Consider the following 17,148-nt stretch of genomic DNA (forward strand, 5'->3'; position numbering starts at 1 on the left):
ACTTCAATGAGTTTCAAAACAAAAGGGAGTTCCCTGCCACCAAGAATGACAGAGCAGTCGTGGAAGAAGCAGTAAGGATTTGGGGATGGTGATAACTTCTGGGAAAATCAGCAGAAACTCCACTCGGCAGGAACAGTAGGGAAAACCATGGAGGCCAAGAAATGATTTTTTTTTTTTTTTTTTTTTTTAGGGAGAAAACACCTTGTAAAAAGGCCGGAAGCACAGAGGGGTTTGTTGTGAAACAAGTCTTCCAGAAGACCCAGTGGAAAGGATGCTTGTGAAACAGGTTGGCATCGATGGTAATACTTAATACCTGCCACATACTTAAGGTTTCCTTCCACATTTCAGCACTTCATTTCCTCTTTACAACCAGGACAGTTATTATGCTCCCCTTTTTATAATGAAGAACTTTAAAGATGTGAAGTGTCCTCACCGAAATGACTGTCCCCAAAGCCAAACTCTTCACCACAGGATATAAGACCTCATCCTTATTGTATTAATCTACAAGGTGAACAGCTGGAGGATATTTTGTGACTACAAAGGGATTATTATAACTATTGCATTATTAATCCAAAATGGGAAAAAATTTGAGCAGAAAAACAAATTTGATAACAGGGCTTATTTTTTTTTAATTGAAGTAGAGTCTGATAACATGGTTTAGATTGATTTGTTTGGCATAAGAGTGTTTATGGCCTGCATAGCATTGAGGAGTTAAAAAAAAAAGCTAAAAAAGAAGTCTGTCATTAAGTTGACTACTTGTGTTCTTTTACAGTATTCTGTTTTGAAGAATTCTGCCCTTCAGAATGATTGGAAAACCATCTGTCCCCCAGGGAACACGGCCTTCAACGTGGTTCGGGGTGTCCTGGAGTTAGCGCAAGAGTAAGGCTGAATGGGGTGGGCCCTATCTCTGCCATCAGGCCTTTCACAGAAACTTGCAGGACAGAAAGGATGAGTAACAGGTCAAAATTATTCACCTATTAAGTGATGGAGTTAGAACCCCTGTCCTAGGCTTCCGAATGAAATTCCAGGCTCATTCCAGTCACTCTTGAACCAAACATCTTCTTTCTGGAAAGTGTTGACCACTTTCAGATTCTCACTGACTGAATCCTGAAGGAATTGGTCCTAAGATATTTCCTGCCTTTCAAAGCTTAATCAATACCCAGACTCTCTCTAAAAACAGGTTGGAATGTCATTGATGCCACTGAATTGTACATTTAACAATGGTTAAATGAAACCGATTATACCTCAATAAAAAAAGAGAGATGAAAGGAAGATCCCATAAATTAAAGGAAACACAAGAGACATAATTTTAATATATGTTATGTGGGTTCTGATTCTAGTAAACATTGTCAAAAACTATTTTTAGGACTATGGGAACTCATAGTGATTACTGAATGGATATTTGATAAAATTCAAACCTAATTGCTCATTTAAAAAATGGTTTAAATGGCAAATTTTATGTCATATATATATTTACACAATTTTAAAAATTAATAGTGTAATGCACCAAAAACCATTGAATTGTACCCTTTGGACAGGTATGTATGGTATGTGAATTATATCTCAATAAATTTGTTTGGAAAAATAATAGGTTGGGCTTGTTAAGCTAAAGTCCTGAACCAGAATTGTAAATATACCTCAGGCTGGAAAACTGGAGAGTAAGGACTGTAATCTGTCCTGGACATAATCATGCAGGTCACTGGAACTAGGCTACTCTTCCTAGGAGGGAGGCGGAATACATAATGCTTGAGACTGTGTTCGGGAAGTATGTTCATGAACTCCCTGCTCTGAAGGGGCAATTGTTCACTTGGCCAGTTTTTTGTTCATTTGTTTACATGTTATTGTGGGAAGAGTTAAATTTACAGAAAAGCAGACACAAAAGTCCAGCTTTAACAATTATCAATCCATGGCCGGGTTTGTTTCATCTGTATCCCCACCCATTTCCTCCCATCCTATATTAATTTGAAGCAAATGCCAGACATCCTATTATTTCATTGGTAAATATCAAAAACTCTCTACAAGATAAGAACTCTTTTAAACACACACACAATAGAACTACCACAATTTAAAAATCAATAATTCCTAAGTCCATCAATGCATAAACAATGAATGGGTAAATAAAATGTGGAATATACATAAAATGGAAAATTATTCAGCCTTTTTTAAAGTAGCTTTTTTTGTGTTATATTCACTCATTTGTTTTATTTTTTAGATTTCACATACGTGTTTGTCTTTCTCTGGTTTAATTCAGTAAGCATAATACCCTCCAGGTCCATCTATGTTGTTGCAAATGGCAAAACTTCATTGTTTTTATGGCTGAGTAGTATTCCTGTGTGTGTGTCTGTGTGTGTGTGTGTGTGTGTGTGTGTGTGTGTGTGTGTGTGACATCTTCTTTAACCATTCATCTGTTAAACCATTCATCTGTTGATGAACACTTAGGTTGCTTCCACATCTTGGCTACTGTAAATAATGCAGCTGTGAACATTAGGGTGCATGTATCTTTTTAAATTAGTGTTTTCATTTTCTTTGGCTATATACCCAGGAGAGGAATTGCTGGATCATATGGTAGTTCTATTTTTAGCTTTTTGAGGAAACTCCATACTGTTTTCCACAGTGGCTGCACCAATTTACATTCCCACCAACAGTATATAAGGGCTCTATTTTCTCTACATCCTTGCCAACATTTGTTATTTGTGGTCATTTTGATGATAGCCATTCTGACAGGTATGAGGTGATTGTAGTTTTGATTTGCATTTCTCTGATAGTCATGTTGAGCATCTTTTCATGTGCCTGTTGGCCACCTGTATGTCTTCTTTGGGAAAACGTCTATTCAGGTCATCTGCCCATTTTTTAATCAGATTGTTTGCTTTTTTGTTTTTTGATATGGAGTTGTATGAGCTGTTTGTGTATTTTGTATATTAACCCCTTATTGGTCATATCATTTGCAAATATTTTCTCTCATTCAGTAGGTTGTCCTTTCATTTTGTGGATGGTTTGCTTTGCTGTGCAAAAGCTTGTACATTTAATTGGGTCCCATTTGTTTACCTTTGCTTTTGTTTCCTTTGCCTTAGACAGATCCAAAAAAAAATATTGCTACAATTTATTTCAGAGTGTTAGAGGCAGCCTTTTTTAAGGCAGAGTTTTAAGGAAATTCTAACACATGCTACAATATGAACGACCTCGAGGACATTTGCTGAATGAAATGAACCAGTCACAAAAATACAAATATGGTATGAGTCCACTTACATGAGGTTCCTGTAGTAGTCAAAATCAGACAGAGAGTAGCTTGGTTACCGAGGGCTGCGGGGAGGGGAAAAAAGAGTTGTTTAATGGGTACAGAATTTCTGTTTTGCAACAGGAAAGAATTGTGGAGACTGGATGCACAACAATGGGAACGTAGTTACTACTACTGAACTGGACACTTAAAAATGGTTAAGATGGTAAATTTTATGTTTATCTAACACAAGTAGAATTTTTTTTAACAATCTCTTAATCTAATCAACTATCTGGTGCCCAAATTTCCAATTCTTATAAACGTCATACTTCCCTCCCCTCTTGTGTTTGTTTGAATTAGGGTCAAATAAAATACACAAGTTGCCATGAGGTCTCTTAAATCGTTTTTCATCTATAGGTTCCCCTTCCCCCGCTTCCTTGCAATTTATTGGAAGAAACAAGGTCGTTTGCCTGTTGTCCCTCACAGCCTAGATTCTGCGCCTGCATCCCATGGTGTCCTTTAATACTTCCCTCTGTCCTCTGTGTAACCTGCAAATTGGTAGGCGGACCCAGAGGCCCTGGGCTAGTTTTGACGTCGACTCCAGAGAAAGCTAAGACATCCATTTCAGCGGGGCTGGACCAGCTGGACCTGAACAGGGGAGGTTAACCCACAGCCAGGCTGCTTAGAGTGACAAAGACGCGGCTTCCACGCCTAGGTTAATCACTTACAAAGCCTGGGGAGAGGGAAAAGAGGCGGGGCGAGACAACGTGGGGAAATCCCGTTGCCGGGTTTCCACGCGCGTAATTAAGTTACGAAATAATCAGCCGGCGGTAAGGCGGGGCCTTTGGCCGGACGTGACGCATGAGCGGCCGGCGGCGGAGTCGCCGTAGGGGCGGGGCGACGAATAGACTGGCTGCTCCGGGGTCGGACTTCCGGCTGTCGCCCTGGGGGACGCGTTGTGTGGAGTCCTGGGGAGGTGGCACCCACTAGGGTCTTCGGTGACCCGAACCGCGGTGGCGGCCCCGCGGGCGTGATGTTCCGGGGTTTGAGCAGTTGGTTTGGCTTGGAGCAGCCGGCGGCGGGTGGCCGGCAGTCCGAGGGAAACGGGCAGCCCAAGGGAGACGCTCCACCCCAGCAGCGCTCCGAGACGGTGGTGGAGTCGGCGGAGGGGGAGCCACAGCAAGCCGGGGACCAGGAGCTCCTTCACCAGGCCAAAGGCCTTGGCAGTGAGTCTCCCCCGGCTCCCGGGACCAGAGATTTTTGGAGAGCGCCCGCATCCTTCCTCCTGACGGCCCTGGGCGTGGACCACCACTCGTCAGGGGGTGTGGGGTGGGGAGAAGGTGTATCTGTTGGTCGGTCCTCTCAGAACTGGAAAGGTTGGTGAGGATCTGGGCAAGGCCCAACCTTCATCTAGCAGTGAAATCCTGTGCTTGAAGTTCCTGGTGACATGTCAGTCTTTGCCAAGTGTGTCAACATTGGGAGCAGGGCCGCGGTAAAGCGGTGGGGCGCGACGTCTTTAGGTTTGATGAGGAATCTTTTTTGTTGAACTCGCCAACTTTCACCTCGACTACCGCCCACCCAGAGGACAGGGGACTTTGGGGACCTCGAGTTGTTTGAAAAAGTGTCTTTTTGCCCTTAGGTCGGAATGTGTCGTCCGAAATAAATTGGAGAAGAGTTACTGAAGGCCTGGGGCAGGCAGGCTTATCTCCTTTGAGATGCATTGGGACCTTTTTCCTTAAGGCAAGAAAGTAGTTGCCAATTCTTGTCTGTGATGTGCAAGTTTAGTACTAGATATTTTGTGAACAATATCTCACTTCATCTGTTTAAACACCTCGTTGACTTGGGACGACGAGTGTAGAGTTAGTGGCCCAAAATTATACTGATAATAAATGGTAGAAATGGAATTTGAACCTAGAGCTGTCTAGTGTCAAAGCCTATGCTCTTTCCCAGCTTACAGTCTAGTTCGGGAGGAGGGTAAAAGTAATAGCTTGCAGAATAAACACATGCCGTAGTAATCCTGCTCCCGGAGAGACCTTGGCAGGCTTAAATAAATAGTTAAAGAAACCATCTTTGAGAAGGTGGGCCTAGAGCAGACAGCACTACAAGGGAGAGAACTTCAGTAAAGGTAGATACTACATTTAGCCATTTAGCAAGCATTTTCGAAGAATTTACTACAAATACTAAAAGGCAAGAGCATAGCACAGGCTGGATCTTGAGAGTGAAGAAACATGTCTTTGGATAAGAAAGGCTTTAACATTCAAAAACTTTACTGTGGGGTGGAGAGGCAGGGAAAATAGGCATAATCTCAAATCATGGCAGTACACGATCTCAGCCCCCAAGCCCCCAAAATGCACAAGGTAAATAAAACTAAGTGCTATGCAATAATATCACTAAAGGGAGAGGGAGTTATAGCTCAGTGGTAAAGTGTGTGGTTAGCCTGCACGAGGTCCTGTGTTCAATCCCCAGTACCTCCATTAAAATAAATAAATAAAGCTAAATTACTAACCCCCCTAAAAAAAAGACAAAATAATATCACTAAAGAGGGAACAACTATTTCCCCTCTGGAAAGTTGGGAATAAATAAGCTTGGAATATTTGAGAGATGTGAGGAGATAGATTTGACTAGAGCAAAGAAGCTATGTTAGGTAGTTGGGATAAATAAAGATGATACCACCTTAGGAAAAGCTGGGTATGGTTGTTTCCTTGATCTCATAGAGTGTGAAGAACCATTTCCATTTCTGGTCAGAGGAGTATCAAAAGTGGCTTCTTAAAACTTTGGGTTTTATTGAAACCTCACATTTGTATTTAGTAATAAAGACCTGTGAATATTTTTTAATAAGTATGTTTTCAATATGGATGTCAACTTTAGAGCTTAACGCTGCCATCTCTTTCCTCTCCAGACTCCCTTGAGGTTGGGAGGCTAAGGTTAGATGAAGTACTTTCCCGCCCACACACACATTATGAATGCAGTTTCTGAATAATAGAGCTCGTTTGGCTCCGAAATTTATTTGATTTTAAGGAGATGAAAAAGTCCTAGTTTGTACACAAACCTTCAAAAAGACAAGAGAAATGATCGGGTATTTTTTATTTCTACATATTGATCCTATGGGGTATATTGTCTTTAAAAAGACCCATCTATGTTTTGGAAACTGAAGTCAAACATCTCTATGCCTGACTCTCACTGAGTAGATTCTAGTTCATAGTGACTTATTTATTTTAGGCAACTTTACAAAATAGGTACCAGTTAGGAGTGGTAGACACCCAGGGCTATATTCCACTCCCTCCCCCAAAAATTAAATCTTTGCATGCTTGGCTCTGCCACCTGATGAACTTAGGACTTGCTGTGATCACAGAAGGAGGGCATTTTATTAGGGAACTCATCAAAGAGCTCCTCCCTACCTCCCAAGGCCTCATGACCCAGAGTAGCTTCTTATTCAGCACGGATTGGTTGATTGGTTTTTGTTCAAGTCAAATTAGTGTTTTATCTGTACTCTTTCTTTAAAAAAACAAACAAGCCCGTATGTCTGAGAGTGTTAAGTATCTGAGTCATTTGCACAGTTTATGTAAGTGAGAGGGTGGCCAGAGATGAGTGTTGGCTTTTTCAAACTGTCCCTAAGTCCAGTCCATGCCCCCAGGAATGGAGGAAGGGCCACCTCCTCTTCCTTCTCCTTTGAGAAGTGCTATTAATATTTGCAATAGAGTTGTGTTAATTAGGCCATCCTCTTTTTTCTGTAAGGAAAGTATGCTTCAAGTTCTAGATGTCTAATTTGCTTAGTTTACAACAGAGGACTCCAAAAGTTAGTGTGTATGTAGGAAAATATATGTCTGCTTTAATACGGAAGTGAAATACCCAGTTCAGTTTTGATGACAAACCCAGGTTTGCCACGAGGAGAGCAACACACATGGTCAGGAGCTTGGATTCCATGGCTTATGAACAATATTAAAAAGAACAAGGGATTTTAGCTTAAAGAAGAAGAAACTTTAGGGACATTGCTCAAAATTTTGAAAGGTATTTTGGTAGAAAAGAAGTCATTTTATGTTACTGAAGAGGACAGATCTAAGTCTGAGAGGCAGAAATGACAAGGAAGGTGAAAAGGATTTTGGAACTAGAGATGGATAACAGTAATAATTGGCTGCCCTTCAAAGTCATGTGCTCCCCATCCCTAGAAGTGGGGCTACCTGGATAGGCAGTTGAAAAGTTAAAGTCCCTTCCAACACAAAGATTCTAAAATTGTGTGAAATGTAGTATTTTTGGAAAATTAACTACCCTCTACATAAGAATATCAATTTTCAAAGGCTGCCTTAGAAACCATTATTTATTGCTTATTTTCCTATTCTAGCAGCACGCTTTAAATGCTGCCCTCCTCTGCTTTGATAAATTTATGCTTTTTCTGACCTTTGAGAACCTTCCCACTTTCATTTACTTTTATGATCCATTCAGTTCTGTAAGCCCTTGTCCCTTGCTCATCTGACATGAGGCAGTATGGGATTGGGGCACTGCTTGCCGTTTGGAGGCAGGTAGCCTGTGTTTGAGTTCCCTGTACTACTTACTGTCTTCACTGTGATGTCATTTGCAAATTACAGAAAGTCCAATAAACAGGCTTAATGAGAGGACTTTTATTGGCTGCGTCAGGGGTCCTTAAGACCACTGCCAGGTTTGAGGAGCACCCACCAAAATTGGGTTTCTTTGCCAGGGAGGAAGGGGATAGGCTGTTGGCTAGGCAGTCAGCAGGATCTGCCCCTGTCTTCATGGGCAAAGCATTTATCCTCTGTGAGCCTCAGCTTCCCTATCTGTAAACTGGGCTAATTATACATACTCATCCCAGGATGGTTGTGACATGATGAAAATGAAGGTAAAATGACTACTTTTCATGTTAGCGATCTGCCCCCTCCTTCCATAAAATTGTTGAGTCTATTCACTCGCAGACATTTTACTGAGACTTCCTTGTCTTTGGTTGCCTCTTCAGTTCAGACCCTCTCCTTATGCCTAAGTCCGTGAAGTGGACATTGTACTCCTCTTACTTCCTGTTAATTACCTACGTCTCAGTTTTTCTAACCACTTAGTAAAAACTGCCTTTAACTTAGTGTCAGCCGATTTCTACACAGTTATAAACTTCTCATCTTTATGAGCATCTTACCTGAAAAATCTCTTGTCCTGCCCTCCCGCTGCCCACTCCCTCCGAGTTTAGAATCCAGGCTGCTCTCTAATTACTCTCAGGAGACCTCCCTCCCTTCTCTGAAGGCCTCAATTTAATGAATAATCTTGCTCCTCTTGTTGTCTTTGAATCCTTTATTTGTCGGTTGGTTGTTTGATTTAGAAATGAAAATCCCTTGATGGCAAGAACTGTGTTTCTCCAGCGTTCAGTGTATTCCATCCATGGAGTCGTTGAAATCTGAGAATTGAGATTACTCTGCTAAAATATCAGCTTTAAAATGACAATCCTCCCTTAGAATAAAAATGATGATTCTAATTCAGAAGGTATTCCTGAGAAAATCTTGAAGGAAATACTGCTCTTTTGGAAATCTAGATTTGTCTATATGCAGAGAATATTTTTACAAAGAAGTGTGGCTGTCTACCCATTTTATCATACCACTCTGGGTAAATAGCCTAATCACAACCAAGGAGAAATCAGGGATCTCCCTAAAGCGCAGCACTTACGTCACTCCCCATCCATCCATTCAGCAAGTACTTACTTAATGATCACTCTGGGGATACGCTTGTGAATCAGACTGCCTCAGTCCCCGCCCCATTGAGGCTTAGGATGGGTCTTCAGTCTAGCTGAGAAGACAGGTTCACTGAGTTAATCGACACAGTGTCATGAATATTGTTGGTCTGGCAACACAGGTACTGAGGGAACACATCTTAGGGATGCCTATGCTGGCCATGGAGCCTGGGAACATTTCTTGAGAAGTGATATGTAAGTGGAGGCTCACAAGATATGTAGATAGCCAGGTAAAGGGGGAGCCAATTCAAGTGTTTCAAACCAAAGGAATGTCTGGGGCCTCCTTGGAGATGTTCAAGGATTTCTTGTAGTCATATGAATATAGGATAGGAGGGGGAATATGGCGGGCATGAGACCAGAGACAAGTAGTGTCCTGTGGTATAGTCACAATGGGTGTTAATGTCATTAACAGATGAATGCCACCAGACACTGGGAGAAAGCCAGTTTAGTGGTAAAGGATGTGGTAAGTGGGAGAGATGGTCATTTGGATCAGGAGATAGTCCTCCCAGATAGCAGCATGAGTCGCCTGATTTTCTGTTATTCCACCCATAGAGTTAGGATTTAATCAGGTGTGCCGGGCTCCCTGTTCCATTCGTATTGGAGTTTTTGTCCCTGCCTGAGTATTGAGTCAGCCCATCTGCCCCCTCAGCAGACGTGAGTAGCAAAGCACAAGACTGCTCTAACCTACGGAGGATTTTCTGTCAGATGAAATTTGAAGGCCAGTTGCCTAGGGGCATCCCCCAGTAAGACCTGCCTGAGGTCGCTTCCTGCAGCCCAGATTCTGTAGGATGTGGACTTTGAAATGATATTTGTCTCCAAATACGCTTTTAGATCATAATGCAAAAAGAGCCAAATGTCTTTTCAGGTCTTTAGGAAAGTTAATTTTGTGTTTTTGTTTTTGTCTTGTAAAGGGGAAAGTTTGTGTGTTGCAGTTTGAATTTCATTCTATATATTTGCTCATTATTATTAGTGAAGAGGATTTATGTTAGGCCTTGCCAAGATTTCTATTTCTTAAAAACTCCCCCAGATTTATCATGAGATGTGTTAATCTAGGAAAGGAGGAGCTCGCTCTTTCTTGTCTTCCTTCTTCTTTCCTTTCCTTCCTTCCTTCCTTCCTTCCTTCCTTCCTTTCTTTCTTTCTTTCTTTCTTTCTTTCTTTCTTTCTTTCTTTCTTTCTTTCTTTCTTTCTTTCTTTCTTTCTCTCTTAAACAAGAGAGAGAAAAGAAAGATGGGATACTTAGGATCTTGAAAGGAAAGAAAGTAAAAAGGAGCCTTGACCTTATGATCTTACTGTAAAGTAGGTGGGCAGATTATTTGCTGAGATAAGTTAAAAGTAGAGACTGGAGAAAGGCAAGGCAAGTTTGAAACAGCTACAGGGGTAGAGCTGGGGAGTAGGCTAACAGTCTTTGAAAGCTATGATTTAAAAGCCCAGTATAGATGGCCAATCCACTGAGGAAAGTGGAGTGTTGTCTCCCTACGGTTTAAGAGTCTTATGAGCACTCTTTAAGGGAGAAATCACAAACAGTAACCATTGAACTTGAATGGAGCATAGACTCTTTTTTATTCTTTACAGACTATCTGTTTAACTTTGCAACTGCTGCTACAAAAAAGATAACTGAGTCAGTTGCTGAAACAGCACAAACCATAAAGAAATCAGTAGAAGAAGGAAAGATAGATGACATCATCGATAAGGTACATTTAAATATCTTTTGGAAATAGAAGTTTATGAAATTCATTAGCAGCTAATATAATTATCCCTTCTTCTTATGAACTTTATTAACCTAAGTAAGATATCTTATTCTGATAAAAATATTGTAGAGATTCTTGTTTTTCTCTCTTTTTTGTATAGCAAGTAGCTATAAGTTACTTCATTTAAATAACCTTTGTTTTTATTTTAATATATTCTAAAATACATTGATATTTTTGGGTAATACTAAGCTTTTCATATTGTGAGTTTAATTTTCAGCTATAACCATTTCAGAATACATTTATTCCTTTGCATCATTCCGGTAAGTTTTGAAAGTCCTAGCCCAACAGGAACAACCCTTTTAAGACTCTAAAGAGTGAGTTTGCTCATTTTTTGCAGTGGTAAGGTGCAGGCCTCAGGAATTTCATTTATGTCGATAAATGAACTAAGGAGGTCATCAGTTAAACTTTAGATAGCTTGTTATTTAGATATTTTGTTGTGGGTACTATTTGTTAGAATGAGATTTGACCTGTGTTGTATGGAATAACACAAAAATTCAATTTTTAACTCATTTTATTTTTGCATTTGAAAAGATCGTCTGTCATAAAGGCAGCTTATACTGCCTTTCAAAATGTTCAAAAATGTTGAAGTTCCTCTCTTATTGGTGAAGGGATGGAGTATCACTTTTTTAGTCTCTTTATTTGAAGAAAATGAATAAAATGTCTCAAATAGACTCCACAAATCTTGAATATAATTCTTATCTCATTATAAGCTTTTCAAAGTAATTTGACTCTGTATTTTTTAACAGACAATTATAGGAGATTTCCAGAAGGAACAGAAAAAATTTGTTGAGGAGCAGCATACAAAAAAATCAGGTATGGTATAGGTTTATTATACATGACATAACCTTCCTGCCAGATTTTATCAAGCACCAGTTACATACTAGACACCACACTAAGGCTCTGAAAATACAAAAATATCTAAGTTAGGCCCCCATCTTTCAGGTAGCACAAAGACTAGTGGGGACAAACCTGTGAACCTTCAGGGTTTAAAGGAAGGAAGGAAATTGTTCCCTGCAGCTGGGATAGTGGGTGAGATCACCCCCTCTGGGGACCTAGCTCTGAGAGAGAGAGAGAGTAAGCTTTTATCTCTCACTTTATAACATGTGCAGCACAATGTCTGATGTACACCTAAGAGGCACTCAACAAATGTCAGCTGCCTTCCCATTCTGTTCAGAAGAGAAAATGAAAGAGCTTTCCAGGGGAGTGACAGAGGGCCGTGAAAAGTCATGGAGTATTTGGGAACTAACTTACTGCATTTCTTTACTGACAAATGCATGTTTAAATGTTTGCAGTTACAAAATGTCAGAGGGTCTGCTTTTAACATTTAGTGGTGCTCAAACATGAAACTGGCCTCATATCTTTGAATTTGGCAAAAGTAGTGTAAAATAATTCAGTGGGTTTTGAGCAGTGCCACAAATTCAAAAAGAGCTAGTCAGTCTTGTGGTGAGTTCCTGATAGGCATCATTGCCCTTAGGTACTCAAAAGTATGAAGCAGCTCTTTGGGACAAATAAACTACTGCGCAGGTTAGCATAACTTAGTGATTGATGGGAAGCAGTAAGATTGACTCTGGCTTGGGGACTTGGGGTAGGAGCTGGTTGGTGCCTCTGAGGTGGTAACTGTGGAGGGAGTGGGGGTGAAAGGTTTAGAGGCAGTTTCACTTTTTTAAAAAAAATTGAATGAAAGTAAATCCTTTAGTGCTTTACAATTTTCAAAAGTTTCACACACATGATTTCATACAATCCCGTAATAGCTCTTTTTTCCCACCCTACCCCTGTATTGCCCCTCCCCCACCCTCACTGGCAGCCACTTGTTTGTTCTCTATATCTGTGAGTCTCCTTTTTTGTTTCATTCATTAGTTTGTTGTATATTTTAGATTCCATGTGTAAGTGATATCATACAGTATTTGTCTTTCTGGCTTATTTCACTTAGCATAATGTCCTCCAAGTCCATCCATGTTGCTTCAGATGGCAAATATTCATTCTTTTTATGGTTGAGTAGTATTCCATTGTATGTGTATACCGTATCTTCTTTATCCAGTCATCTATCAATGGCTGCTAAGGTTGCCTCAGTACCTTGGTAGTTGTCAATAATGTTGCTATGAGCATTGAGGTGCATGTAACTTTTTTAATTAATGTGGGGTGTTTTTGGAATATATATTCAGGAGTGGAATTGCTTGAGGTACTTGGTAGACATTCTGTGAGATGAACATGTACAAAGGCAGGGAAGGCTACAAAGGTGGCACGTTGGGAAAACTCCGTTCCTCAGTCACACTAGCCACATTTCAAGTGCCCACGTAGGGCTAGTGACTTCCATATTGGACAATGCAGATACAGAGCCATTTCCATCATTGCAGAAAGTTCTGTTGGTCAGCACTGCTTTAAATTAATGGGACGGGGTCCAGCAGCAGTTTAGTCCTGTTTGAAGCATGGAGGAGAATTTCACATGCTGATACAGATTGTTAGTCAAGTCATGTAAAAACCATGAGAGTAGGTGAGCTCCTCAATGAAAAGTATGTCAAGCATGAAAAGTGCTGAGTAGAGCTCTCCAGTGTTGAGGGGAGGGGTGGGGAATGGAAGGAATTGACAGTTTCTTAGAGCCTGCTGGGCACTTTATATATATAACATCTCCTTTAATAAAAGGAAGGATCAGCAAGGTTAAGTCATTTGCTGAAGGTTGCTCAGCTAGTAAGTGATGAAACAAATCTGCCATCAAAACCAGTACCCATTTACTCAGGAGAGAGAACAGCTGGGGGTGAGAAGCGATGAAGCACAGAGAGGGGAGAATTTCCAGGAGAGCGAGGTCAGGTGACCATGAGGAAAAGCATCTCTTCACTTAACAATCACAGTAACTCTCTGAAGTACTTCCTGTTACCTCCACCTTCCAGTTAAGGAAACTGGCCTGCAGAGAAAAGAGCTAAGAAGTATCCATGGGGCTGGACAACCAGAAGGTTATTGGTCACCCTAAAAAATCCGTCTTAGAGGAATGAGGAGGGGGTGTCATGTCTCATCCATACCAGTAGCTTGGGCCTTGGGAGGACCTCAGTATTCAAGGATAAGTGGCACTAGGAGAGGCTGCCTGAGGTGAATAGACTTAAAATGGACACCAAAATGTTAAACAGTGTAAGAAAAAAGTTTTGAAGGGGCTTTACCCTAACTTTTAAAAAGGCATTAAAAATAATTTGATCTTATAAGTAACAGAATTTGGATTATAATTGACACCATTTGCTTGTTTAGGATGAGCCAAAGGAAGAACCGTGTATCTGTCCATGTGTCCATCTATCCATGCATGTAGATAACTTTTCTGTCATTTGGCACCCAACAGGATGTCTCTTCCATTTGACTTTTGCAGCATTATAGTAAAAGGCACTATTTCTACAAAAATATGAGCTTCCTCTGCATGTATATCTTCTGTGCAGACCACCCAAATCCACAGCCTTAGCTCTGCCCTCTTGCCCTGCTCCAGGCTCAGTTGGTAGAGCTGCTCAGATGAGCTGCGCTTGTTAGTTTTGTCTCCTCCCTTTTACGCTCGCTGCTCCCTCTGAAAACCCTGCACACGCACTGCTGAACTCCTCCTCCTAGTCCAAGATCTGCTCCCAGGTCACCACAGAAACCCAATGGGACTCATCTCTCCAAGCAGTTGCTGTTTGTCATCTGGCGCTTTAATCCTGCTGAATTGTACTCATCTTTCTCATGAGCCCCGGGTGACATAGACCGGGTGTTAGCCATCTTGGCATCCCAGCTTTTTGCTTTAAAGACTTATGGAGGATTTGATCCCAGCCCTGTTTACTGCCTCCAATTTGCCCATTTCTTTCTTCATTTGATTTCACCTCTGACAACCCTTTTTTTCTCAATTCCTAAGTCTTCATCTTGCACCCTCCTTACCACATTTTGTCATGAATCAAGTACAATAATTTTTTATAAAAGCTTTTTATTTGGAAATAATTTCAATTTACAGAAAAATTACAGTAAAAGTAGTACAGAGAACACCTGTGTACCCTCCACCTAGATTTAAACTTTTATTCCATTTTCCTTATTATGTATGTTCTCTCGCTCACTCTGTGTCTTTTTTTTTCCTGTTCCACTCAGTGTGCATTTCATAAGAATTAGGGATAATCTCCTGCATAATCACCAATGGTACAGTTGCCAGCTTTAGATTTAGCATTGATATAATATTCATAGTCTAATTTTGTCAGTTGACCCAGAAATGTCCTTATACATTTTCTTCCTCAGCACAGCATCCAGTCTCAGGTACAGTACTGCGTTTTTTGTCATGTCTCTTGGCCTCCTATAATCTGGAGCATTTCCACAGCCTTTCTTTGTCTTTTATGACATTAGTTTTTTGAAGAATACTCTCCCCCTCCTTTTTTTAAATAGGCCATTCTTCATTTGGGCTTTGCCTGATATTTTCTCGCAATTAGACTCAGATTATGCACTCTTGGCCAGAATACCCTAGGGATGGTGTGCCCTTCCCAAGACGTCACATCTAAGGCGCCCCACAGTGGCCATCTCTTCCTCGTTGATGATGATTTTGGTCACCTGATCAAGGCATTGTCCAGTTTCTCCATTGTATAATTCAAGTAATTTTTTACCAAATACATACAGTTGTAAAATTCATACATTAAGTCTTGAGGATTATGTTGAATATTCATATTTGGAACTTATTAGTAAATTGCTTAAATGGTTGGGTGGAAACTTTCTCATTCTTTCAAGCCGTGGATCGCAGTATAACCCTTGTAACCTATTTTTCTTTTTCTTTGCCATTAAAAACCTTTTAGAAGGAGCAGTGCCCCCATGGGTTGATAGTAATGATGAAGAAACAATTCAACAACAAATCTTGGCCCTATCGGCTGTAAGTATCTTGTGACACCACGTATAGAAATACCTTCTTCCTATCGTAACTTTATCCTTAGCAGAGTGTTTTTCTTTTATATAATTTTTTAAAATATTTTGAGATGTTAGGAATGTACATGTGAACTTTCACTTTTTTTTCACTGACTTATAATTTGCTTCTTATTAAGTTCTTTTGTCTTACTGGAAAATTTAGCCTATTATATAATTCTTTTAGCCATTCTTTTATGTTATTAAGATAATCTTTTGAGATATGCTGTCATATGAAGTTTCTAGACAGCATTCTAATTCTTCTGAATGAAGTGATTATATTCTAAATTTTCTCTTTAACTACTATATGTATTTGAAACTGAAATTGAAAGAAATAAAATTTCATCTGCTGGCCCACATAAATTTCTCTTGGAGCTTCAGAAGGAACGTAGGGATACCAGCTAACAACTGTGTAGCACCTGACAGTTCCAGGAAGCACTTTGTCACACATTACCTCTTTTGAGCCTCACCGGTTGTCTGTGAGGCATATAGGGGCTTTTATCACCTCTGTACAGGTGTGAGGACCGAGACTCTCGAATATGACCCTCACTTCTTATCTGTCTCTCTCTGGGGTGGGAATGGTCAGCAGGCGGAGGCTGGCTTTGATCTCTGTCCCCAACACCCAGCACCCCACCTGGCATAGGACGCAGTGAATATGGCTTTTTACTATATCATTGGTTTTCAAGCTTTATTTTTAACCCACTCTTTTTTTTTTTAAACCAAAGTCATAAATAGAACCTCAGTCTAGAAAACAAACATAGAGCTGGGTTTTACCTCCCTTCCACTGACCCAGGTCATTTCAAGGCATTTTTCTCTCCATTAGTAAACCCTTTAAAGGCTTGAGTATCCATTGTGAGTTCAGGTGCATGCCATGTATTTTGTTTACCATGTTGCAGCCACACCTGACACTGATGTCATATGCCTGCTTATCCCCAGAAGAGAATTGGGCCAGTGAGAGTCAGTGTCATTTGAGGGTAAACATCAGATACCAGTCAAGTCCCCACAGCTCCTCTGTCCCCCAGACCTGTCTGTCTCCTCATCTTCTCCATCTCAGAATAGCACTCCAGTTACCTGCCATTTTTTTCTAGCCACAAGCCTAGGACTCTTTCTTGAGTCATGCCTGCCCCCTATTGTGACAGTGCTGTATTAAGAATATAACTCAAGTCCACTTCCACAGTGCATCACTGTGGCCCTGGTGCCATCATCTCCTGCCTGAGGCCTCCCGACTGTTGCCCCATCCTTGCCCCTTTCCAGTATCAGCACATTTCAGCAGCCAGAGGGGTCCATTTATGGTGAAAACGCTTCACGTCACTCTCTTATACAGACCCTTTTCATGGCATCTCATCTCTAGTAGACTAGAATCCAAACTCCATCCGCTGACTTCTAAGGCCCCTGGCTTCTCACACCCTCATGCCCCACTGCCCTGGTCACCAACACTCCAGCCACCGTTTCTTTCTGGTGCTCAATCAGGCTGAGCTTTGTCCTGCTTTAGTGCCTTATGTTTGCTGTCCCCTCTTCCCTCTTCCTGGAACTCCACCCTGTACCATTCCACAAGATCTCATCTCACATGTCACCTTCTCCTAGA

General features: G+C 40.9%; 1 protein-coding gene across 1 annotated transcript in view; it reads left to right on the forward strand.

Annotated features, from left to right (window-relative positions):
• The first annotated feature begins 4,109 nt into the window (after positions 1–4,109).
• SYAP1 (synapse associated protein 1) overlaps positions 4,110–17,148 on the forward strand; it is a 28,006-nt gene continuing 14,967 nt past the window's right edge. The window contains exons 1-4 of the mRNA XM_006218093.4: positions 4,110–4,440; positions 10,510–10,628; positions 11,432–11,498; positions 15,461–15,534. Of these exons, the coding sequence (XP_006218155.1) occupies positions 4,248–4,440; positions 10,510–10,628; positions 11,432–11,498; positions 15,461–15,534 (453 nt within the window). The 5' untranslated portion in view covers positions 4,110–4,247. The remainder of the gene's footprint in view (positions 4,441–10,509; positions 10,629–11,431; positions 11,499–15,460; positions 15,535–17,148) is intronic.

Source organism: Vicugna pacos, chromosome X, assembly GCF_048564905.1.
Source record: "Vicugna pacos chromosome X, VicPac4, whole genome shotgun sequence".
Classification (NCBI taxonomy): domain Eukaryota; kingdom Metazoa; phylum Chordata; class Mammalia; order Artiodactyla; family Camelidae; genus Vicugna; species Vicugna pacos.